This window comes from Anabrus simplex, chromosome 3, assembly GCF_040414725.1.
Source record: "Anabrus simplex isolate iqAnaSimp1 chromosome 3, ASM4041472v1, whole genome shotgun sequence".
In the NCBI taxonomy this organism is placed as follows: Eukaryota; Metazoa; Arthropoda; class Insecta; order Orthoptera; family Tettigoniidae; genus Anabrus; species Anabrus simplex.
In genome coordinates this window covers 269,291,291-269,317,928 of record NC_090267.1, presented here as the reverse complement: position 1 = coordinate 269,317,928, position 26,638 = coordinate 269,291,291, and the positions used below count along the sequence as shown (strand labels likewise).

Genomic DNA, 26,638 nt, shown 5'->3' with positions numbered 1-26,638 from the left:
AACAATTTCATGCAAGTGGAACAGCAGTGCAAGGTGTTTAAATTCAAGCTGCAGTCAAATGCCAGGTAAAACAATTTGATGTAAATGTATTTAAATCTAGTGCTGACTGGCGATGATTCAGCAAATGCCAGAACACAATGAACAGATAAATGTGTGGAGAGAGTCTAAGTGCAGATGCAAGTGCTGTAGAGCAGTTCAGGAAAAAGTTTCATATTCTCATATAAAAAGAGTTATATTTAAGTCAGGTGTATAATGCCGACAAAATGAGCCTGTGTTGGCGGGCCCTGCCCGATAATACACAAGCATCAAAGTATATAAGAAAAGCTTGAACTCAAGTGCAATGACATTGATCATGCAGCACTGATTAGGAAGGTTCAGAGATCCATGATATTCGAAGAGACTGACGATTGGCTTGATAATAATGGAGATGATCCCTGCAACCATGATGAATGAAGTAGAAATTGAGGATACTGTAAACAAAGATAGTGATTCTACATCTGAATATGAGGAAACAGACACTGAACTGCCCAATATGATAATATGCAAGATCAGGGAACACTTCAATTCTGCAATATTGATTTCATTCAATGAAGTGACAGTAAACAAATATCTGCCTATTATTGCCATATGAGGCATCCATGAGAGATGAGCATTAAACCGCAAAAGAACATTTACAGTATTTTTTAAACCAAAGTATGAAACTATAATAAATAACATTAAAAATAAACACAGGTACTTTAAGATATTATACAGCTGCATGTTGTTCACAAAATTGACCTTTTCCTTTTAATTCTATTAACCCAGATGGTGGTGGTGATTATTGTTTTAAGAGGAAGTACAACTAGGCAACCATCCTCTAGAGATTTTGCTAACCTAGACAACTCTCAGCCACAACTGGTCCAAATTAATGAGGCCTCACTGTATTTCTGCAACAGTTGAAGCTAATGACCATGGTAAGGCAAGGGATATGTCTTATGAGTACTTCAGCCCTCACATCTTTCAAATAATTCACAACCAGGTCAGGTCGGATACATCCTGCTACCATATGCAACATGAGGCATGCGACTGTCTGACCGAGGAGTTCACTCTTAGGGAGCTTGTAGAAGCCATTGTGTAGGAAATGACACAAATTCAACAAGAAGCTGCTGCCTTGCAGATGTGGCAAGGGACTGCTAAAGGCTAAGGGAGATAACACTGACAGAACATCTTCTCTAACGTTAGGCCTAGCAAGTCAGTTGGAGAGTAACTGCAATTGCTTTCAACACTTATACGAGCCTCGGATGCAAACAAAGAACTCGGAGAATGACAACAGCACCCACAGACCCACGCCAGGTATGATGGCTTACAGCCTGATGATAGGCCAAGCCTTGCGATTCCGCAACAAACCCAGAGAAGAAGACACACCCGAATACATAGCTGCCAACTTTTAGAAATCAAAAATAGGAAGATTTTTTAATTCTTGTATTTCATCATATATATTGCGCCATGGTTTAAGTGAAGAAAAGACAGGATGAAAGGCATGCATACCTACAGTTACAATGTGATTTGATCATTAAAGTTAAAATTTTAAACTAAAAAACATTAAAATGGTTACAAGAAAATGTACCCCAAAACCAAACCAAACCATACCCCATGGCACTACAGCCCTTGAAGGGCCTTGGCCTACCAAGCGATCGCTGCTCAGCCCGAAGGCCTGCAGATTACGAGGTGTCGTGTGGTCAGCACGACGAATCCTCTCGGCCGTTATTCCTGGCTTTCTAGACCGGGAGCGCTATCTCACCGTCAGATAGCTCCTCAATTCTAATCACGTAGGCTGAGTGGACCTCGAACCAGCCCTCAGGTCCAGGTAAAAATCCCTGAGCTGGCCTGGAATCGAACCCGGGGCCTCCGGGTAAGAGGCAGGCACGCTACCCCTACACCACGGGGCCGGCGAAAATGTACCTCAATCACTCTAATTTATGACACATTCATACGAATAATAATAATAATAATAATAATACAGTCGAACCTCGATATCTCGAAACTCTACTCGAATTTTCATTATCTCGAACTTAGATTTTCCGGCCGTTTGTCCTATTCTTCCGTGTATTTATTTCACTATTCTAGAAATTAGGTTAAACGAATTTCTCGAAGCAAACATTTCCTCCCTTGAAGCAAAAAATACTATGTAACTCGAATTTTGTGCAACATCAACTGCGCAATACGGCATTTGCGGTTTGTGAGAAACAGTTGACAAGTAAAGTAAGGGTTCCGGTGAAGCTGGAAACTAATATTACGGGAACCGAAAAACTCGAACTTCTAGTGATCGCCAAATCGGCAAAGCCTCGCCATTTCTCGGGTGTCAATTAATTACCGGTCACGTTCGAAAGCAAGCCCAGAAGTCGCGGATGACAAGCTCCATTTACGAAACTCGGCTGGGTGGTATTGACGAAGTTTCAACGTGTAGGGAGGAAAGGTTAACCGCAATAAACAGAAGAGACTAACGGATATTTTCCAAACGTGTTAACGGAGCCATGTTTCTTATTTCACTACTGTATGTACTGTATCCTGTCTTCTAAAAACTTACTATAATAAGGGTTACAATTAAAGTGATGCTGTAAAAGAGTTTCTTTGTATATTTTTAAGTACCTGCACCGTTAAACATAACGCATTCAGTAAAGGCCCGTAGATACATTTGATTGAATTATGTGCTATACATGCTCAAAAACGGTATTCTCTATATTTCGAAATGTCGATAACTCGAAATGAAATGTATCTCCCGAGGTGATTCGCATAATATTTTCTTTTATTAGACTGTAAAATGAATGGAAATTTAATTTTATAGGTATCTCCGAACACTTGGTGATAACGTTTGTTATGTTTTGTAGCCATAACGTGAAGAGAAAATACCAGAAACTGTCACCAACACAACTCCCTGAAATACGTTCAACTCATTAAAATTATTAAGAATAAACAAAAATGCAGTGAAGTACCGATACGCGAAACTAGCACATACAAGACAGATCGGCATGCTCATATATTATTGACATACAACTTTGACACGGAGAAAAGCATATAACCGCTAGAAAAAACACGTGGCATACAATTCCAACGAAATTACGCACAGAAACGATGTTAATAGTGTGCGAACCACACGATAAGAAACTCATTCTTTCGACCCGATTAACTGAATCGCTAGCCTCTCTTGCTTGTAAGACGATTGCCGTCCCGAATCCCCAGCCGTAAAGCACACATGCTGCTGTAGAGAGCTGGAAACACGATACACGAACGCGACGGACTCACGAAATAAAGCATCAAATAAAAATGCTTGAAAAATTAGGTTGGGTAAATTACACAAGCACATAAGAATGTATCCTTTATCCTAGGGAAGGAGTATTGACTGTACTGGAGGTTATATTGGTCAAAAATAGGAAGAATTAAAAATAAATCGGAAAATCGGAAGACGAGTTAAAAAACGGAAATTTTCCGGGTAAAACGGAAGGGTTGGCAGGTATGCGAATAGGAACAATCAATGTACTGAGTTTGACTGGGAAATGTGAAGAGTTAGTGGACATCATAGAGAGAAGGAAAATATCAATCCTATGTCTGAGTGAAACTAAATGGCAAGATAAAGGGAAGAAGGAGTTGAGGAAAAACATATACTCTCTGCTGGAATGATAACAACAGAGAGATGAGAAATGGAGTAGGACTGATATTGTCTCTAGAGTCAGATGGCATTACAGAGATCCAGTACATCAATGAGAGGATTATAAAGGCAACAGTTCACCTTGGGAATAAGAAGCTGACACTGGTGCAAATGTATGCCCTCAGACGGGTTGCAGTCAAGATGAAAAGAACAAGTTTCTCGAAGACCTAGAAAAGACCATCAGTAAAGGGAGGGCAATCATCATCGGGGACCTCAACGCACAGCTCGGGACAGACTGGAATGGCTATGAAAAGGTGAATGGACCACATGATTATGAGAGAAGGAATTCAGAAGGGGAACATCTCTTAGACTTCTGCATAAGAAACTGTTTGGTAGTAAAAAACAGTTGGTTCAACAAAAGAGTCATTCACAAGATTACCCGTTACAGCTGGGACGGAAAGAGCAAGACGGTCATTGACTATGTCATTACAGATGAAGAAAGAAGTAGACTTGTGACATGTCAACGTGATTCCAAGTGAGAACCTCAATAGAGACCACTGGTTATTAGTAGCAGATCTGAAAGATATTAATGTACCAAAGATAACAACCAGGAAATTACCTAAGATTAAGGTATGGGAACTACAACAGATTGAAAAAAGGACCAACTATCTGGACCGTATAAGAAAACAACTGCCTACAGAAGAAGTGGAGAGTGGTGAGATAGAGTGCAGTTTAAAAACACCTTGATAAAAGAAGAAATAGAGGTTTGCAAAAGGACGAGTGCGAGAGTATGGGAAAAGAAGACACCCTGATGGAATGAAAGAGTTAAGATCCTCAATAAAGGAAAGGAACATAGCACAAAAATGAGATACAAATCCAAGCCAGGACAGGTAAGAGACAAGGGGAAGAACAGAGACCTTGAGCAAGTTTACAAGGACACGAAATTGAGAGTTAAAAGAGTAGTAGAAGAGGAGAAGATAAAGTGCTGGGAGAAATGTTAAAAAAAACTGAAGGAAGACAGGAGAGGCAATATGAAACTATTGTTCAGAGTGATCAAAAACAAAAGGAATTCAGTTGAAACTATCAAAGTAATTTAGGATCCTAATGGAAACCTGGCTAGGAAAGAAGAGGACATCAGAGAGGTTCTGAGGTATCATTTTGATCACCTATTGAATAGGACAGAAGCAGATCAGAGAACAAAAGAAGCAGCTGTTGAAACCTGCACAGAGGAACCTTCTATTACATGGGCAGAAACAAGCAGCCTCTTAGAAGATGCCACAAGGGAAATCCCCAGGAATCGATGAAGTCAGAACGGACATGATTAAAGCAGAGTTTACAGTGGTTACACAGAGTGCTCAATGCAGTTTGGAAAGATGACAAGATACCTACTGATTGGAGCAAGGGTGTCATTATCCCCCTGTTTAAGAAAGGAAATGCCAAAAATGCTCCAACTACCAGGGAATAACACTCCTTTCTCATGGGCTTAAGATTCTTGAGAAAATCTTAGAGAGCAGATTTTGAGTCATCTTAGAGCCACAGTTTAAATATGAACAGTATGGCTTCAGGCTTAACAGGTCCACAACAGACCTAATCTTAAGTGTCCGTATGTTAATGGAAAAATATTGGGAAAAAGGCAAAGATCTGTTTATGGTTTTCCTTGATATGGTTTTCCTTGACACTGAAAAGGTAAGAGAGAAGATATGGGAATGCCTGAGAAAAAGGAATGTGCCAGAGGGACTAGTGAGGAAAGTTCAGATACTGTATGAGAACTGTACCAGATGTGTGTGATAGAGTGACGGTTATTCAACCTGGTTCAAGACCATAAGTGGAGTCTTAGCAAGGCAGTGCACTATGCCCATTATTGTTTATCACTATTATGGATGACATAATGAAGATCAAGAAAACCTCTGGTGAACTAAATGCAATGGCCTTCGTTGATGATGTTATGATCTGGGGAGAAACTAAGGAACAGGTACAATGGAGACTCAATGAATGGAAGGTTAAGTTCCAGGAGTTCAATCTCAAGATAAGCGAAATGAATACAGTAGTGATGGCAATAAACAGAGAGGGACGACCAGCAAACATCATGCTAGGAAACCATCCACTAGAAAATGTGGAAAGCTTTACATACCTCGGCAGTGTAATATCTCGAGATACACTAGCCACAAAGGAGATGGCAAATAGAGTGCAGAAGAGCTCACACTTTTACCAGCAAGTACGAACACTCCTCTGGGATCCCAAAGTACCAACAAAATCAAAGCTGGTGATGTTCAATCAGTACTTCATACCAATCTTAACCTATGGTATTGAAACCTGTACCCTTACTAAGAAAGACACATCAAGGTTGCAGGCATCCAAGATGATTTCCTAAGTCCAGAATTCAAAAAAAAAAAAAAAAAAAAACTGGACAAGTTAAGGAATGATGTAGTTAGGAAGGAAGCTGGGATTGTTACATCATTGTTAGATTGGGTCCGCATATCCAGACTGAGGTGGTTTGCGCATGTAATGAGGATGGAGCCAACAAGGGCAGCATATGTTAACTTGGAGACACATGTGGCAGGGAAACGGATGGTGGAAAGACCAAGAACCCACTGGATGGACATTGTAAAGATGGACATTGCAGATCGGGGAAGGACACTGGAGGAAGTCATTAACAACAGAATGTATCTCAATAAGACAGAATGGAAGAGGCTCGCCAACAGTACCCAGGAAACTGAAACTGTTAAATGATTACGGTGATGATGATGATGTATAAATGAAGTTTTGCACCAAAGAATCAATGATTATCTTCACCGCCACTACAAGAACAGCCCAGCAGTACAAGCCAAGGATCCAATGGCATCTCATCTCCAGCTCCAGTGTTTACCTCATTCTTTTTCCTTTCAAAAAGTAGTTCAATGAACTATCAAGCACCATAGTGACATCCATGTAAAGATATGTAAGTGCCATTGGAGTCTTTATCAACTTGAGAAATTTGTAGCAGCTGAACTTTCATCCAACCTTCTTGGCCATAACATCAGATCAGAGGAAACTGATATCTTAGTCACCTTTCACTGGTTCCATGGTTATTTACAAAGACAGATGATAGAAATGCATACCTATAACTAATTAACCAAGAAAAATGACAGAAACAGAAAAACAATTTTGTAACTTCAATCACAAGTATAGTACGCGCACTTTTTCTTGAGCCCTAGTTCCTATTCGTTACTATGGAGATCCGGGCTCAAGATAAAGTGCGCGTATAGTAAGGTGATCTGAACTTCAAAAAATCTGGCTCCCAGTTCTCAGAAACAAGTCTGAAGTATAATTGCTCCAGAAATATGAACTGTACAGAGAATGCATGAGTTTCCACCAGTATAAGAAAAGGACAATTCCATCCAACAGCTATTCTGACAGGGCTTGCTGCAGAGTAGGGGAATTGTTGACATTCATCGAATTGTGACCACAGGCTAACAGCCTGCAAGAAAACAATATTCCATAATGAAAGGTTTCTTACTTTCTTTTCTGTGCAGGTGTATGCTATATTTGTTTGTAACAGTAAAAAGTATATAGAAGGTCATCCAATAAATAAGTTTCCCTATTTTTTTCTCTCCAAACAACAAGTTTTAAAATTAAGTTGGTACTGTAGGAATCACTGGGGTATGGTGGCTGCACTTGATCTTCAACAGCACGTGCTTGCTCCGCTTTCACCAGTACGGCACCAGCTGCCATGGACCTACACTTGAAAGCATGTCCACTTGTGAACTCCGTTCTATTATTTGCTTTATCACAGTGAAAAATGAAATGGCCATCAATATTCATCACCATTTGGTGTGAGTTTATGGTGAAAGATGCATGAGCATCCAAGTGGTTCGCCACTGGCGTTCATGATTCCTAGGACAACAAAATGTGCTTGATGACGAGCGCAACGGCATGCCCCTTACCGCTACAGGCAATGCAGCCATTGTTACAGTTCGGAATGTGGTGGACGAAGATTAACACGTCAGCACTGATGAGATAATGAATCTACTGCCTCCTGGTATGGAAATTGGGTGCTCCTCTATTGCAGTAATCCCGTCAGATGTCTTACAGTATCGAAAAATCTGTGCAAGATGGGTCCCACGTTTGCTTACTGATGCTCACAAGCAACAACAGATTGAGGTGGCCTGAGCTTTTCTGGAAATGCTTCAAAGAGAGGGAGATCAAATGTTTTCCCGCATTGTTACTGAAGATGAAAGCTGGATGCATCATTCAACTCCAGAAATAAAAAAGCATGCTATGGAAGAAACTTCAAATAGCAAATATTTAAGATTAACTTAAATATTATATGTAAGTGGTCCGCCTAATCAATACATATATAATTTATTACATTTAGTACATGTTTCGTCCCCTAAGGGACATCATCAGCTATAATGAACTAAAGACCTATTATAAGCGTTGTATGATCGGACATTTAAAATAAAATATTAGCAAACTTTGTTGAAGTTCCAAGTCAATAAAACTGGTTGAATTGTTCATTAAGCACTTGATGATAAAGTTCGTGGGAAATAACAATTGTATTCATAAAATCTTAAAATAATTGTTGTTGTGAAGGGGACGAAACATGTACTAAATTTAATTTATATATGTATTGAATAGGCTATTTGCTATTTGATTTATCATCAATACAGGATTATTATCCAAAATGCAGCCGTTAAAGCTTGTTACACCTAATGGAAGAAACCTGGTGAACGTGCACAAAAAGAGGCCAAAGTTATGGCTACTCTCTTTTGGGACTGTAACGGTGTTCTACTGGTTGACTGACTGCCCTGATGCACTGTGGTCACAGCTGAGAGGTCCTGCACGGTCCTTATGAAGCTCAGTGCTCCATTCACCTCAAAGGACCCAGGATTTGCTGCAGAACTTCAAATGGGACCTTTTCCCCCATTCACCTTATTCTGCAGAACTTGCCATGAGTGATTTCTATCTCTATCCACAACGCAAGCTACACCTTGGAGATACGCAGTTTGCGACTGATGAAGAGGTGGAAGCGGAGGTGAACCGCTGGCTACAGAGACAGGACCCGGCCTCGTATGACAAAGGTATAAAAAACTGCTGCCAAGATACCAGAAGTATTTGGACTGACATGGTGACTATCTGGAGAAGTAGTGTACGAGTTGTAGAAAGAATGTAAAATATTTCAGAAGTGTAAATAACCTGCTTGTATTGTTTGTAAAATAATAATAATAATAATAATAATAATAATAATAATAATAATAATAATAATAATAATAATAATAATAATAATAATATTATTTGCTTTACGTCCCACTAACTACTCTTTTACGGTTTTCGGAGATGCCGAGGTGTTGGAATTTTGTCCCGCAGGAGTTCTTTTACGTGCCAGTAAATCTACCGACACGAGGCTGACATATTTGAGCACCTTCGAATACCACCGGACTGAGCCAAGATCGAACCTGCCAAGTTGGGGTCAGAAAGCCAGTGCCTCAACCACCTGAGCCACTCAGCCCGGCATTTTTTTTTTGTAAAATAGGGAAACTTATTTATCAGATGGCCCTCGTATATATGTATATTTTTACAACTTTCTTTATGTCGCAGATCTTAACGCGACACTGGGATAGGAAGGGCCTAGGAGTGGGGAGGAATTGGCCATGGCCTTAATTAAGGTACAACCCCCCAGCATTTGCCTGGTGCGTAAATGGGAAACCATGGTAAACCATCTTCAGGGTTGGCGACAGTGGGGCTCGAACCTAAACACACAGCTGCACGTCCCTAACCACAAGGCCAGCTCGCCTGGTAAAAAAAAAAAAAAAGTATATTGTTACAGTACTTAGAAATATAAAAATGAAGGTTTATACAACCCCATCTCTCAAGGATGAATCATTAGGCTCCTTGGCAATAACAGAAGGAATAATGGGAATTTGTATGTGTCTGAATTTTACGTTATGAGAAAGCATGTATGAGTTTGTTATAATATGAATGGACAGGCTGATTTTCTGAGAGCTTAGTGAATAATGAAATCAAATAACAGCAGTCTGAGACAGGATGCAATCCACCAACTTGGGCTCAGAAGGCCAGTGCTGTACCGTCTGAGCCACTCAGCACTGTTTTGAGTATTTCTTAAGATCAATGGTAACTGAAGGGTGCTAAACATTCAGCAATGATCTATTTTATATATTTTTAAATTTATTTGTACACCTCATGATTAATAATGGTTTTTTGGCTAAATTTCATGGCCGGTTGTCACCTGACACTAACCATAAATGGTTCACCCGCCACTAACACTTCTGCAGCACTGTCGCTGACCTTGTCTCTAGATAAACTGAAATAGTTCACTAACAGGGATGGAGCTTCCTCCATCTGAAATAATAATAATAATGTTACCCGCTCCATCCGGAAACAGATACCTTTTATTCATTCATCCCGAGTACTAGGCTGCCCCTTCCAACAGCTACACTATACCGAAATCAAACTTCTCCACCTTAGCTACCATTAAGGTCTTCACTCACTACCCTTCATATTTACGACCCTTAGTGAGAGGGTGTCAGTATTATAACACCCCCGGAAGTTGGGCTGCCAGTTTGTGAATGGGTTCATTTCCAGGGTGTCTGAACCAGCCCACATTTCTGCGGGTGCTCTGTCCATAGGTAAATGAAAAACTCGGGTCTCACCAAAGAAGAATCACTACAAAGAATTTTTTTGTTTTTGCTTTTGCTTATCGTCGCACCAACACAAATAGGTCTTATGGCGACGATGGGACAGGAAAGGCCTAGGAGTTGGAAGGAAGCGGCCGTGGTCTTAATTAAGGTACAGCCCCAACATTTGCTCGTGTGAAAATGGGAAATCACGGAAAACCATCTTCAGGGCTGCCGACAGTGGGATTCAAACCCACTATCTCCCGGATGCAAGCTCAAAGCCGCGTGCCCATGACCGCACAGCCAACTCGCCCAGTTACAATGAAATAAATGGCATGTCAACATTAAGAAAGGCGTACCCATGTGATCAGAGAAGAAGAAAAAGAATAATTTGCATTTATTTGTATTTAAAAAAGACAGTCTTCTTCTACCACTACTTTTCCCACACCTGTGGGGTCATGGGTGCGCACTGTGACACACACACACACGCGCGCGCGCGCGTTGATTTGGCTCTGTTTTATGGCCAGATGCCCTTCCTGACGCCAACCCTATATGGAGGGATATAATCACTATTGTGTGCTTTTGTGGTGGCTGGTAGTGTAGTATGTTGTCTGAATGTGAAGATGAAAGTGTTGAACAATTACAAAAACCCCGTCCCTGGGCCAGAAGTATTAATCAGACGTGATTAAAATCCTTGGCCCAGCCAGGAATCGAACCCGGGACCATTTGAACCGAATGTCTCAATGCTGACCATTCAGTCAAGGAGTTGGACTAATTAAAAAACAGTCCTGTGCTGCTTGTGTACCACATCAGTTTCTTACCTGGATTCACTGGGTTTGATTCCCAGCTCATCTAAGGATTTTAATCCTGGGCTAAAGGCAAGAACAGGGTGGAGCTGTTTGGTATTACTTGTAGTGGTCCTTGTAAAAAAAAAAAGAAAAAAAAAGCCTATCTATTTGAAGTTGGCTGCGTATGAAGATGCTGAGATTGTTTTTTGTCTTTTTGTTTTTCCTTATTTATTCTCATTTGCTTTTTCTGTTGATCTCTCTTTCACAATGACTTGCCATTACATTTGCTTTATTATGTGTTACTTTACATGCTTCCTTCTTTCTATATAAATACGTATAAAAATTAGTTATTCTCCATTAATTTCCTTATTCATTAGATAAATTAATTATTTTTATGAAAGTTTCATTATTGGAAGAAATTCTGTGATTTAAGTAAGAACAATGAGGAAACCCTGAAGTTATGCAAAACATATTTGCAATACAATTATTATATTTTAGTCAACTATATCAAATTGTGTGCTGAAAAGGTTGCATGTCATTTCTTGTTAGGCAAAGCATCTCATACTATTTAGATGTATCTACAAGGAGAGAGATAGAATAAAAAGTCTATTTTGTAGACAGGAACACACAACCTACTACATCTTTTAATTCTGAGATGTGAACTTTATGAGTTTCAAATAAAGGAAAGGGTACTTTTAATTAAGTCTCTCTTCTAGTGAAAACATTTCATAAATTCCACAAAATGTTATACAACCAGCGCAACAAAATTCTGATCTTACCATAAAACTTGGATTTGGCAAGTATAGATGTACTAATACAAAAACCATCTTGACGATTCGTTACATAAAAAGCAGATACAGGAGGATGATGAGAAACCTGCAATCAAAAAATTATTAAGATTATCAAGATAATTATGGACAAGTAAAAAAACCAAAAACTGTAGTGAAATTCGCCTTACCTGTTCTGCTAAGTAGAAGGTCCGAGATTGGTTTGGATGCTCCCAATAGCAACGGAATGTCTCACCCAGAATTGGATTGTATGGCTTCTTAAGCCCTTTTGGTTTCTTATACAGTCCAGAAAGATACCACTTAACAATTAATTTCATTCGTGTGAATGCATCATCTTCCAGTACAGCTCTGAAAATAAGATTTTAAACTTCAATCAGTATAATTCTTAAAAATCATGGCAGGCTATTAAAAATCATTCAAGTATTTATTTTGGAGATTACACACAGAACCCAAATGAAAAGTTTGAACACTTCTGGATTTGAGCATAAGAAATAATTTAACAGAATTACCTTTTTACAATATTTTTAAGTAGTCTAGTATGTTTTTGAGATCACCTTTGAAATACTACGTCTTTGCACATTTAATATTTTTACCTAAACAAAGATATGTGTAGCTGATGATGTTTATAATAAAATGATACATGTACTACTACTACTAATTTGTGAACTTGCTTAAGGCAAACAACATATTGCATCGATAAGGTGAACAATAATTACCATCAATTTGTTACATTATGTTAATTTTGTTCGTTCTAGGTTATTTTAAAAGTAATATTAGTCAGTTTTAGTATTTCTGTAGCTTGTATGTTAGAATTTATTTGCATTTTATGTAAATATGGTAAAGAGAGAACTAGATCTACCCAGTGATGCTATCCGTAAAATTAGAATTTAGTGATGAAAATGACATATTTAGTGAAGTATCTTCAACTAGCGATAGTGAATCAGTGTGTTTAGAGAATACTGCGGGCCAATGTTCTTTAACACATGCTTAAGTACGGTTGGTCAATCACTTTTCAAGTAACTAGAGTGTGTGACTAAGGCACCAAGAGTACTGCAAGTGAACGTGACTGTTTCTCACATACTGAGTGGGACGTTCATGAATGAAGAAGGGACTGGTTTGAAGCACAGAGGTGAACTGCAGAACACTACGGAGCCTGAAGAAATTTATAGATATTTCACTGATGATGAGCTGTGTGACCTAATAGCTGAGTAAACTAATTTGAATGTTCAACAGAAATTCAATTCGAAGACACAGGCTGGAAAAATGAAAATAACAACCAGAGACAAAGAATAGGTACCTACAAATAAAAAAGATATACCGCTTTTCTTAATAATTTTGCTCTTACAAGGAATAATTCATAAACCTAAACTAAGTGATTAGTTTTCAAAGAATTGTTTCTTGGCTACACCTGTTTTTTTTTTTGAAATGATGTCAGAAAAAAGGTTCTTCCCTCTACTGAAGTTTCAACATTTCTCCGATAATGAGGCATATAATAAGGAGGTACACCCAAAAATTTACAAAGTGAAACCAGTTTTAGACAAACTACATATTATCTAAATTCAGTCCGACTCATTGGCTGAATGGTCAGTGTACTGATCTTCGGTTCAGAGGGTCCAGGGTTCGATTCCCAGCTGGGTTGGGGATTTTAACCTTCATTGATTAATTCCAATGGCTCGGGGGCTAGGTGTTTGTGCTGTTCCCAACATCCCTGCAACTCACACACCACACATAACACTATCCTCCACCACAATAACACGCAGTTACCTACATATGGCAGATGCCGCCCACCCTCATCGGAGGGTCTGCCTACAAGGGCTGCACTCAGCTAGAAATAGCCATACGAAATAAAATAAAAAATCTAAATTAAAAAACTTTTATATTCCGGACAGTCGTATATGTATAAACAAACGTTTACTGCTGTGGAAGGGTCGCTTAGGTTGGAAAGTATTCATTACGAGAAAGCGATCCCACTTTGGAACGTCTTCTTTCAAGCCATGTAAAGCAAGCACGGGGTATGTGTGGAACATGTTTTGGTATACTGGTAAGGAGACCAAGCTGTTAGATGAGGTTTGTGGGAAGGACATATCTCAGTTCACTATGTCATTCAAAATAGTGTTCACATTAGCTGAAAACCTTTTGAATAAGGGATACCTTATTTCTCTGGACAATTATTATAATAGCCCAGAAATCTTTGATGTATTGAATGATTTGAAACCTGATGCTGTTGGAACCATTCGTCCAAATAGGAAAGAACTTCTTAGGATGTCATGGAGAAGAAACTGAAAAAAAAAAAAAAAAAAAAGTGAGGTATTTTCTGTCACGGATGAACACATGGCTCTAAAATGGAGAGACAAGAGGGATGTGTACATGTTGAGTAGCTAAATATGAACTCATGGCTCTAAAATGGTGGGACAAGAGGGATGTGTGCACGTTGAGCAGCAAAACATTCAAAAAATTTACAAAGTGAAACCAGTTTTCGACATTTTATCTGACAGAAGAACCAATTTCCAGATTTTTTGTTCTGAATTCCCTGACATTTCCCAGCTTTCCATATGGGTGGACAACCTGCATTAATTTTACAAGCAGCCAATCTACATTATCTCCAAATTCATTTAGATTTTTTTGTGAAACATTGTTGTTTTTTCTGGAAGAGCATCCATTAAAAATTCAACTGAATTTTGCAAAATTACCACTAAACTCAAAATAATGAAGCCCACCTGGTGACCATGATTGTTGAGGCGTTGAAGTCTAAACGGTCTGACACCGCGGTTAGCAGGTTCGAGTCCCATTGATCCAAAAACTTTCACCATCAGAATGTTGGCCGGCAGGGTAGGGGAGGTGGTATACAATTTCTAACCACTAGATTGCGTGCCAAAAGCCTGGATTAAATTCCAAACTTCTCCGCAGTGCTGATATGGAGTGAGGGCTTATGACACTGTGGTGATTCGTCCGTCGGATGGGAAGGTAACCCTTTTAGGACCGGGTATATTCAAGCAGGGTGCACCTAAGAAGACCAGCTGTTTGGATGTGGTATGGCGAAAAAGACCAAGGCGTTCAAGGCATATTTTTCACATCTCCTTTCAGAAACCTATAACTTTGTCCGTAATGAATGTTTCTTCACGATTCTTTTTTCAAAATCTTAAGAAAACAACCCTTTTTCTTACGAGATGTAAACGGAGTCAGTTTGAACAAAATTAGTATTTTAAAATAAACAATATTTTATATATACAATAAAAATGTTTTTTAAATGTTGAAAAGAAATATCTGTAAACTAAGCAAAATTTATGTACGGCAAATGTATTATTTACGTTCCATACTTCATTTTCCGTAATATCACATTTTTTTTTTTTTTTTTTAAAGTTTGGATTGAAATGAACAAAATATTGTTATTGTCAACTTGATCTGAATCTAGAAAAGAAAAAAACCAGCACAGCAGTAAGCACACACTGTTTGCCTACACTTTGCAGGTACAAAGCCAGAACCTCTCAGTAACACCAATACACACCTATAATATAACACAATGAAAATGACCCAATAATGTTTTAAAATGTTTCCAGTTGTTTACCACACTTATAAAAACTTATTTACAAATATGTTTTGCAATGCACACACCATGGCATCCTTCTTGGCATTTGGTACACACAGTTCTTCAGCTGGTCCTATAAGGTTTAAAGATTATTATTATTAATCTTATGACATGAGGCGGCAAGTAACCTAGCGCACTCTTCTCAGTTTTATTGTTTGTTTGTTTGCTTGCTTATTTACAGTATCTCCTTTCCAACTGGATAAATATTTTGAGTATTGTTTTCCATTTCGAGTGATACAGCTATCCCTTTTTTTTAAATAATAAGTGTTTCTCGTAAATGTATGACAAGTTTCGAATTGTAGGCAGAACTCTGACGATGACTTGTTAGATGATTTATCAGATTTCTGGAAAGGAGATACCATAAATAAGGAAACAAACAAACGATAAAACTGAGAAGACCACACTATGTTACTTGCCGCCACATGTGGTTTATTTTGATACAGCAACAACAGACTGCACGCGCAGCTCGCTGATAAGGTTAGCGCAGGCTGGCGCTCTGCATTAGATGTGCAGCACTGAACTTGATGGTGTTTATTTTGTACTCTGACTCTCATACTCAAATTTTAATCTAACAGTCCCAAAACATCTCCAAGACACTTAATATAGCGTCATATTATTCATGTGTTCAAATATTTGGCCTACAAATATACTTTTATTCCAATGACGAAATATCGCCAGGTAGTCTTTTTAGCTAGCGTGACCACTGATGATATATCGTCAGTTGGTCTTTCTTGCAAGGATTGTCACTGACGCTATATCGCCAGCTGGTCCTTTAAGGTTTAAGACTTGAGCAGATCCCTCGGTGCTATTTGACAGGAGTAGACTACTGGCTGGCACCAGGTTTCACCCTCTCCCTTCCTACTATCATATATCAAGTCATTCATTTAATCTCATTAACTTGTCCAATGAGGTTGACGTCAGGAAGGGCATCCAGACATAAAAAGCCACCATGACAGATTCATCTCACATCATACCTGACCCCATTGAGAAATGGGACAAGGGTTGGACAAACAAACCACTAAACTCAAAATAAAGCCATACTATGTATTCCTTTGATATAACCAATATGTATGCCACATTCCAGCAACACATACGATTAGCCTCAAAGTAAATTTAAACAGTAACCTCAACGGGATGGAAATAGAGTAGTTTTTTAATGTTTTAGACTTTGTTATTAAAAACAATTATTTAAAAAACCATACATCAACAAAATAGACTCCCCATGGGATCCTTATTCTTGAATCCTCACCACAATTTTCACAGACAACTTGAATCAGTCTAAAATGAAAATCCATAGCCTGTTTCCAGTCATTTGACCAGGTCAGAAATGGAATGAATGAAGCCCCCACCAGTGGCGAGTATAGGAATTGTGCCACCTGACGAAGCCTTTCGCACTCCTCCGGGACAATGATTAATGACTGACAGATGAAATGAAACGATATTGGAGAGTATTGCTAGAATGAAAGACGACAGGAAAAGCAGAGTACACGGAGAAAAACCTGTCCCGCCTCTGCTTTGTCCAGCACAAATCTCATAAGAAGTGAAGAGGATTTGAACCACGGAACCCAGCGGTGGGAGGCCGGCATGATGCCGCCTGAACCACGGAGGCTATTGGAGCAGTCTCAAATAATTAACTGGATCCGTCACTGGTCAAATATGCTGATGACGTCTTTACCATCATCAACGAACGAGTCACGAACAGTAATAATATACTTGAGCAACTTAATAATTTAAACCCCTGAAATAAATTCACCCTCAAATATGAGATTAAAAAATCCATTAATTATTTAGATCTTAAAATCACTATAAACAACCACTCTTTTTAATACAATATTTACAGGAAACTGTCTCAGACAATATATGTGATTTAAAAAAAAAAAAGTCTCCTTTCACCCTAATCTTCTTCTTTTATGACCGCATAAATCACTTTAGTCAGTCCATGAGGTCTCTTTGAAAGGATTGTTCAGGCTTTGCGGTCCTCCCAGTACTTCTTTAGACGCTCCGATCTTCGTGCCCTTTCCTCAGTTGAAAATATGCGTTGTTGGTTTGTTTCGTGTAAGGGTAAAGCGGAGGTTTGCATTCTTGAGTTTTGTATTCAATTTTATCTTATTTGTGGTGACTTCTGTTGTAAGGCCTATTTCCTTCAGATTCTCTCTTACTTCTCTGATCCATTTACATCCTGTTGTGGTATTTTTTGAGATGAGATAGTGTTGTACTACTGTAGTTGTTTCAGAAGTCTCGAATCCTGCATCCTCATGATATGTCTAAAGAATCCCAGTCGCCTCTTATGCATAGTATCTCTAATGGGTTCTAGCTCTTTGTACACAACTTTGTTAGGTATTATTATTTATAAACTTCATTTTCCGTATTGATTGGATGCACTATACAGACAAGAAATGTGTTCCACCTATCAATACTTTATTATAAACGGATTTTACATTAGTAAATTATTATAAACAGATTTTACATCAGTAAATCCGTTTATAATAAATAAAGTATTGATAGGTGGATCACATTTCTTGTCTGTATAATATATTTGTCAGGTATTATCCGTCACTGTCCATCTTAAATACAAAGAATGTTACAAGTGTTTATTTATATATCCACCTATTCAATACAAAGAGATCTTCTTAGAAATTAAATATTATTATAAAATGTTAAGGGACATGTTTCACCCATATTAAGGGCATCATCAGCCTCAAATTCAAACCTGTATGGTGAAAAATCAGGATCCTGATTGCTCTTACAAGCCATAAAAAGAGGATATCATTATAGGTGTCAGTCTAAACATACAAAATATTAGAATGTCCTTGGCTAAAATTGCAGTATCAAGCTGCATGTCATAAGTTCACATGAATATACTTTCCGGAGCATTGAAAAACTTGTTGGGGTAGGGCAGTAAACAGCTCAGTCTTTATAATGAAACAGAAATGTGCCTCCTTGAAGATGATAAGAAAAAGCAAAGCTGATACACTGTTACAGATGTCAATATCGTATGTTGTGATAAGTCAACAGATCTCTTAAATGGCTGTTCAGCTGCCTATAGTCTATTTAACTGGCTGAAGGAGTGAAAGTCGAATGTGTTATGATAAGATAACAGTCTTCCTTACGTAATTGTGGGAGCAAGGAAAAAACATTCGGTTGTCTATAGATGTATTTATCTTATTTGAAGCACGAAAGTCGAAGGTTTATCGACGTTGATAGAGCTCTTTGGTGTGAAGTCTGTAACAAGGGGAGAGTGAATGCTTAGGAAGGTATTTTTGAAGAGAATGTGGGTTTAAAGAAAGTAAAACATGGAAAATGTATAAAAACACCCTTTCGTCTGTGAAGATGTAAATCAGTTATGGAAAGGTTAGTTGAAGAAAAATAACGTTATGTGTAGGTTCATTTATTTCTTTGACTGTTAATGCAGTTGCTATGGTAGCGTTGAATGACTGACACTTGTACTTCTGGTATTGTATCGATGTGAGATTGGCGGAGGAGGGTGTGGTTGAGGGGAGGGGGTAGGCGGAGCGTTAAGTTTATGGGTTGTTGGTTGCAAGAGCTTTACATGGTCGGACAGGGAGGGAGTCGTGTTGGGTTGCGGGAGAATTGTGGGGGCGGGCATGAAGGGAGTCAAGTTAGTTAAAGTAGTGGAGGTTCTAGAAGATGTTAACTTAAGATTTTTAAGAATGTAGTTATGTTTTGAATTTAGAGTTTGCAATAATTTGGGTAAACTTTCGTATAATGGATTCTTGACTTCAATTAAATCAATGAGGTTTAGATTTTTGTTGTAGTGTTGGCTTGTAAGAGCAATCAGGATCCTGATTTTTCACCATACAGGTTTGAATTTGAGGCTGATGATGTCCTTAATATGGGCGAAACATGTCCCTTAACATTTTATAATAATATTTAATTTCTAAGAAGATTTCTTTGTATTGAATAGGTGGATATATAAATAAACACTTGTAACATACTTTGTATTTACGTACATTTCACAACGGACCTAACATGAAAATTATAACATGTACTGTCCATCTTTCCGGTATTTTTTGTTGGTGCAGGTTCTTCCAATCCTTCTTTCAATTTTCTGAAGTCCGTCAGTCTTTGATTGTTTATTGAGGTGAAAAAGTGTTGCACCGTCACAGATAGGTCTTATGGCGATGATAGGATAGGAAATGCCTAGGAATGGGAAAGAAGCGGCCATGGCCTTAATTAAGGTACAGCCCCAGCATTTGCCTGGTGTGAAAATGGGAAACCACGGAAAACCATCTTCAGGGCTGCCGACAGTGGGGTTCGAACCCACTATCTCCCGGATGCAAGTTCACAGCTGCGCGCTCCTAACCGCACGACCAACTCGCCCAGTGTAACTGTGCTGTAGTGTTTTATTTTTGTATTTATTGATAGACATTTCTTTTTGTAGATAACCCATGTTAATTTTTGTGCTTAGCTAATCTATTTGTTCTTGTCTGGATTGAGACTTTTTCATTTAGGTTATGTGTTATTACTTCTCCAAGATATTTAAATTGAGTTACTATTTTGATTTTATTACCACTTATGGTAACTTCTTTTAGTTGTGTTGGTTTTTGGGGCATAATTTATGTTTTTTTCCAAATGATATTTAGAGGCCAATTTTATTTGCAATGTTTTGAAGTTCTGATATCTAGGTTTTTGCTTCTTTCATGTCCATTGCTAGTAAATCGTCAGCAAAACCCCAATACCCATGAGATTGCAATTTTTTTTTTTTTTTTAGCATAGTTTACAAAGCCATCGACATCCCTCTTTTGGTTAATCATCATCATCATCCTTCAACCGTCTCCTGTTGTCCAGGTGCGGTACAAGAGCGCTCTCCACCTTTGTCTATCCAGGTACATTTCTTCCTTCTCAACTTGGTGTCATTCCACTCCTCTTCCTTCCAGGTTATGCTTTACTTGACTGATCCACTATTTCCTTGGTCTGCCTCTAGGTCTTTTGCCTTCCAGTAGCTTTTATAGCCATTTTCTTGCTGTTATCATTTGATCCATCCTTTTTACACTATAGATGTAGACAATGTTTATCCCAAAAATTATGTTGATGAGATCATAAAAAATCAAAAAACTGTCACCCCACCAATTACAGAACCCAAAATGAAAAAAAATGAAAAAAAAAGACTGTCACTTTCACTTACAACAACAGCACATTATATGAAATCACAAATATTAAAAAAATCAGTACTACTTCTTCTTCTCCTCTTGAGACCACATAATCACTTTAATCAACCCTTCGGTTTGTCTATTTTTTGGTAGGAAGTGTCCGAGCCTTGCAGCCCTCCCAGTACTTCTTCATAATGTGTTGATATTCTTGCCCTTTCTTGTGTAGAGAATATTCTAGTTGGGATTTTCTTTTTTGTGAGCGTAAAGTGGAAAGTCATATTTTTAAGCATTGTGTTTATTTTTTTCTCATCCATAGTGTCATCCGGTGTAAGGCCAAATTCTTTCAAATCCTCCCTAGTTTCTTTTCTCCATCTGCATCAAGTTATAGTACTTTTTGAAGCAAGATTGAACCGCACTAGCTGTTTCAGAAGTCGCAAATCTGGAATTCTCAGGATGTGGCCAAAGTACCTCAGTCTTTTCTTGTGCATGGCATCAGAAATTGGTTCAAATTTCAGATATACAACGTTGTTAGATACTATTCACCATTGCCCAGTACTAATAATAATTCTAAACATTTTTACAATATGCATACTGTAAATTAATTAATTAATTAATTAATTTTGTGTGGCTATTTCTAGCCGAGTACAGCCCTTGTAAGGCAGACCCTCCGATGAGGGTGGGCGGCATCTGCCATGTGTAGGTAACTGCGTGTTATTGTGGTGGAGGATAGTGTTGTGTGTGGTGTGCGAGTTGCAGGGATGTTGGGGACAGCACAAACACCCAGCCCCCGGGCCACTGGAATTAACCAATGTAGGTTAAAAACCCCAACCTAGCCGGGAATCGAACCCGGGACCCTCTGAACCGAAGGCCAGTACGCTGACCATTCAGCCAACGAGTCGGACATACTGTAAACGACAATAATAAATACTTACAATCTGGTGTTTGCAAATTAGAATGTACCTAACGCAATGCAAGTTACATTGGGCAAAGAGGAAGAAATTTCATAACCCGTTGTACGAACATATCAATGCCGGTATATATAAAAGGTTTTCACCAATGAGGAACACATGACTGAATTCAACCACAGGTTTTCTTCTTCTAACAAAAACCTAGAAATTATTCAGGTAGACAAGAATGTACCATTGTTAAAGATACTAGGAAACTTGCACATTCATTTCAATCAAAGAAAAATCCAAATTCCAATCTTTACAAGATTTCGAAGGAAAAAACCCATTTTGTTTGACAAGGCAATAGAAATCACCTCTCAAATAAAAACAAATATCACGCTGTAAGCAAAACGTCTCCACCCATGTCGACCTGTTTCCTTCAACCGCTTCACCCCTCCCCTACATTAAGGCTGACTCAAGGCGATCACATGCTCGCACTCACTCAGGTGTCAACAACACATGATTGAACCCACTCCGAGGCTAGAAGAGAAAGGGTGAGCAATATTTCAATTATTCACTTTTTCTTTTCTAAACATTTCCATTCCTTTTCTTCTTTCTTCCTCAGATTATTCTCACTATTGTACAATTCAAACAGAGCTTTGTACACTATGTTCCATATACAATTCAAACACAGCTTTGTACACTATGTTCCATATTTTGGAACGTCCACCATACTAATGATGAACAAATTTTCAAACTTCTTTGCTGTATCAACCACCTTTTAAGACAGTACTCAAGAATCAGAACTTGATGGTCAATTTTTTTAGATGCAAAAGCAACAAGATTTTTTACAAGATTGTTTTATGTGTTATGTATGCATTTAAAAATATCTTTGTATTTTATTTTAAGTTATATTCCATGATTTTTAATGTTAGCTGAGGATGATCCCATAAGAATCAAAACATGTTCTAACTTCAAATAAACTATTTAGTGTAACAGAATAGTTGACAAGTGTATGGAATAGGTGGACGTGTTTTAAGAAAGTTTGTTTTGTGATTTTTTTCTTCTTAAAATTGTAAGTCAATACGGAACATAAAATGAAATTCATTTGTTCTAATGTACGTGGGAAACCAATGCCTAAATTCAAAGATTTTAGTATAGATAAAAATAACCTAACCCACATTTTTGATATTTAGCATCACAGTAGCCTTCTGTGGGATTCATTAAGTACTAAAGGAAAAGTGTGATATGTTGTCGTGGTCTTTGATTGCTATACAGGGCGTGAGGAGAAGGTGGAAGGTAAAAGCTCTGCTCAGCAGTGAGGAGACAAATAATATTGTGTGGTTATATTATATTTGTTTTGATGTGTGTTAGAGTGTGAATACTTGACAATGATTTGGGTGAAAAAAAAAAAATTACTAATGAACTAAAGAGTGACCTATTTGACTTTCTTTCAGTAACAAATAATAACCTACTAAAACATCTTGAGTGATGAGAATGCCACCTAAATTCTGAGATTTGAGTACAAATAAAAGTATTCTAACCCACGTTCCTGATGTCTAGCATCAGAGTAACCTCTTATTGGATTATTGGATTCATTAAGTGCTATTAAAAATATTGTCAAGGATTGTTCCAAACACTAATTTAAAAGCATGAAGAGTCTTTGTATTTGTTCCAAAAATTAATTTAAAAGCATGAAATGTCAAACAGAACTAAGCAGAACTTCCCCTCCCCTCTCGGCTGAACAGAGTTATTGTCTATAACCTTCCCCTCACCTTCTACACAGCAAACCTTGATCAGAGCAAGGGAAATGGCTTCAGTCCAAATGTATTCACTGGTGATAATGGTTGTTTAGCAGCTTAAGATAAGTACAGAAAACTTTCTTACAGTTACTAAGGTGACAGTGGAGGACTTCTGCATTCATAAAATCATCAATTTACAATCACTGACAAGTTTACTCAATATAAACAATATTGTACACATACACACATGGTTAAAAGGATTTGGTAGAATCTGGGGATGTTACTGTAGAACAAAACATGTCATTCTTTGCTTCAATGCACTATTTTTAACAGGTTTGTTAAAGAGTTATATGTGTTACAGTTAGTGTTTTAACAGACTGAAAAAGCTTTGAAGTTGTATTCACCATAGAACTGGCATGTTAAATCTTATGGTGGCAGCCATATTTGGCAGCTTTTACTTGTTTAAATAAAATATAAAATATCCACAAGGTATGAAATAAATCTACAAATTCTTATATATATATATAAAAACCTAATACACTGAGGATTGTCACACTGATATGAAATTGGATTGGATAAATGTTTTGACTATAAAAATGTACATTCTGTTCAAAAATTGTAATTCCTACATTAATAATAATAATAATAATAATAATAATAATAATAATAATAATAATAATAATAATAATAAAACTTTTGATCATATGTACACAAAACTGAAACAAGTCACAAACAAATTGAGATATACAGATTGTCAATAATGTATCTGTAATGCACCAGCAAAAGTGAGAGGTATATTCTAAAAATTTTGCAGAAAATGTATCAGCACGCAATCATTTGGAAGCATGACCATAGACCACGTTGTTGTGATAAGTTCCTTTATGGCAAGCTCATCATCACGTTTACTTTCCAATACCTGAAGTGAAGGAACAACTGATAGACATTTAAAATATGACTCAAATCAAATCAAAATCACTTTATTTGCAAAGGAATTGTCTACTTTGATGGCAAATGATACACAAAGTACATTTTATCAAGCACTAAATTTTAAATTAAAAATGAAAGCCATAAAATACAGTATTATACAATTTACATTAATAAATTTTCTGTTATACACACAGCTCATCCTTAATAAATTTATATTATTTACAAAATTCTACTAATAATATCTTCTGTACTTACTCACATAATCAACTCATATACAGTGTGTGGAATCACTTCAAATAATACTATACAACTGCTATAAGATTTAAATTTACAATGCCTTTATTTTTTAAATCCATTTTGGTACTTAACACGCATAATGACCTGCTGTGTATTTAACCAGAGCCTCTTTTGCCACTGCTTTTCAGAGTTCGTGAAGGGCCTTCACAGCTACTGTAGTTGTCCCAGGGCCGTCAAAGTCCCCACTGTACTTCACCCCTACAGGCAGTCCCCTACTTCGGCTGTCCAATCCCCATAGACAAGGGGATGGAATTAAATTATTCACAAAAATTCTTTATTTACAATAACCTACACAGGTCGAAAGCGCTCTAACATTTCTTTTCTCTGTTGCTGTTTATTCTTTTCTTGAATATCTGTACAGATTTTGGAAAAGGATCAAACACTTGCCCTGGTAAACTGTTCTACTCCTTCACGCCTTTCCCAATGAATAAAAATTTACCCCAATCACTTCTGCCAAAATCCTGTCTAATTTTATACTTGTGGTCAGCCCTGCTGATATAATTATGGAATAAAAATAAATGTGATAGAAAGGAAGGTCTTAAAAGTAGGACTGTTAGGCAGTACCATATGGCTGATAAAGCAGGTATGAGGCAGTTTCTAAAAAGTAACTATGATCGGTGGAAAACGGTAAATAAAAATGTAAACAGACTCTGGGATGGGTTTAAAGAAATTGTTGAGGAATGCGAAAACAGGTTTGTACCTTTAAGGGTGGTAAGGAATGGTAAAGACCCACCTTATTATAATAGAGAAATAAAGAGACTAAGAAGGAGGTGCAGACTGGGAAGAAATAGAGTTAGAAATGGCTGTGGAAGTAAGGAGAAATTGAAGGAACTTACTAGAAAATTGAATCTAGCAAAGAAGGCAGCTAAGGATAACATGATGGCAAGCATAATTGGCAGTCATACAAATTTTAGTGAAAAATGGAAGGGTATGTATAGGTATTTTAAGGCAGAAACAGGTTCCAAGAAGGACATTCCAGGAATAATTAATGAACAAGGGGAGTGTGTATGTGAGGATCTTCAAAAGGCAGAAGTATTCAGTCAGCAGTATGTAAAGATTGTTGGTTACAAGGATAATGTCGAGATAGAGGAAGAGACTAAGGCCAAAGAAGTAATAAAATTTACGTATGATAACAATGACATTTACAATAAGATACAAAAATTGAAAACTAGAAAAGCGGCTGGAATTGATCATATTTCTGGGGATATACTAAAGACAATGGGTTGGGATATAGTACCATATCTGAAGTACTTATTTGATTATTGTTTGGCCGAAGGAGCTATACCAGATGAATGGAGAGTTGCTATAGTAGCCCCTGTGTATAAAGGAAAGGGTGATAGACATAAAGCTGAAAATTACAGGCCAGTAAGTTTGACATGCATTGTATGTAAGCTTTGGGAAGGCATTCTTTCTGATTATATTAGACATGTTTGTGAAATTAATAACTGGTTCGATAGAAGGCAATTCGGTTTTAGGAAAGGTTATTCCACTGAAGCTCAACTTGTAGGATTCCAGCAAGATATAGCAGATATCTTGGATTCTGGAGGTCAAATGGACTGTATCGCGATTGACATGTCTAAAGCATTTGATAGGGTGGATCATGGGAGACTACTGGCAAAAATGAGTGCAATTGGACTAGACAAAAGAGTGACTGAATGGGTTGCTATATTTCTAGAAAATAGATCTCAGAGAGTTAGAGTAGGTGAAGCTTTGTCTGACCCTGTAATAGTTGAGAGGGGAGTTCCTCAGGGCAGTGTTATCGGACCTTTATGTTTTCTTATATATATAAATGATATGAGTAAAGGAGTGGAATCGGAGCTAAGACTTTTTGCGGATGATATTATTCTCTATAGAGTGATAAATAAGTTACAAGATTGTGAGCAACTGCAACGTGACCTCGAAAATATTGTGAGATGGACAGCAGGCAATGGTATGTTGATAAATGGGGCTAAAAGTCAGGTTGTGAGTTTTACAAATAGGAAAAGTCCTCTCAGTTTTAATTACTGCGTTGATGGGGTGAAAGTTCCTTTTGGGGATCATTGTAAGTATCTAGGTGTTAATATAAGGAAAGATCTTCACTGGGGTAATCACATAAATGGGATTGTAAATAAAGGGTACCGATCTCTGCACATGGTTATGAGGGTGTTTAGGGGTTGTAGTAAGGATGTAAAGGAGAGTGCATATAAGTCTCTGGTAAGACCCCAACTAGAGTATGGTTCCAGTGTATGGGACCCTCACCAGGATTACCTGATTCAAGAACTGGAAAAAATCCA

General features: G+C 37.8%; 1 protein-coding gene across 4 annotated transcripts in view; it reads right to left on the bottom strand.

Moving 5' to 3' along the window:
* Positions 1–26,638, bottom strand: part of Orp8 (Oxysterol-binding protein-related protein 8) — a 565,732-nt gene that overhangs the window by 191,915 nt on the left and 347,179 nt on the right. For all 4 annotated transcript variants that reach the window (XM_067143024.2, XM_067143025.2, XM_067143026.2 and 1 more), the window contains 2 exons: positions 11,986–12,163; positions 11,807–11,903 (listed from right to left, as the gene is read on the bottom strand). In XM_067143024.2, the coding sequence (XP_066999125.1) occupies positions 11,807–11,903; positions 11,986–12,163 (275 nt within the window). The remainder of the gene's footprint in view (positions 1–11,806; positions 11,904–11,985; positions 12,164–26,638) is intronic.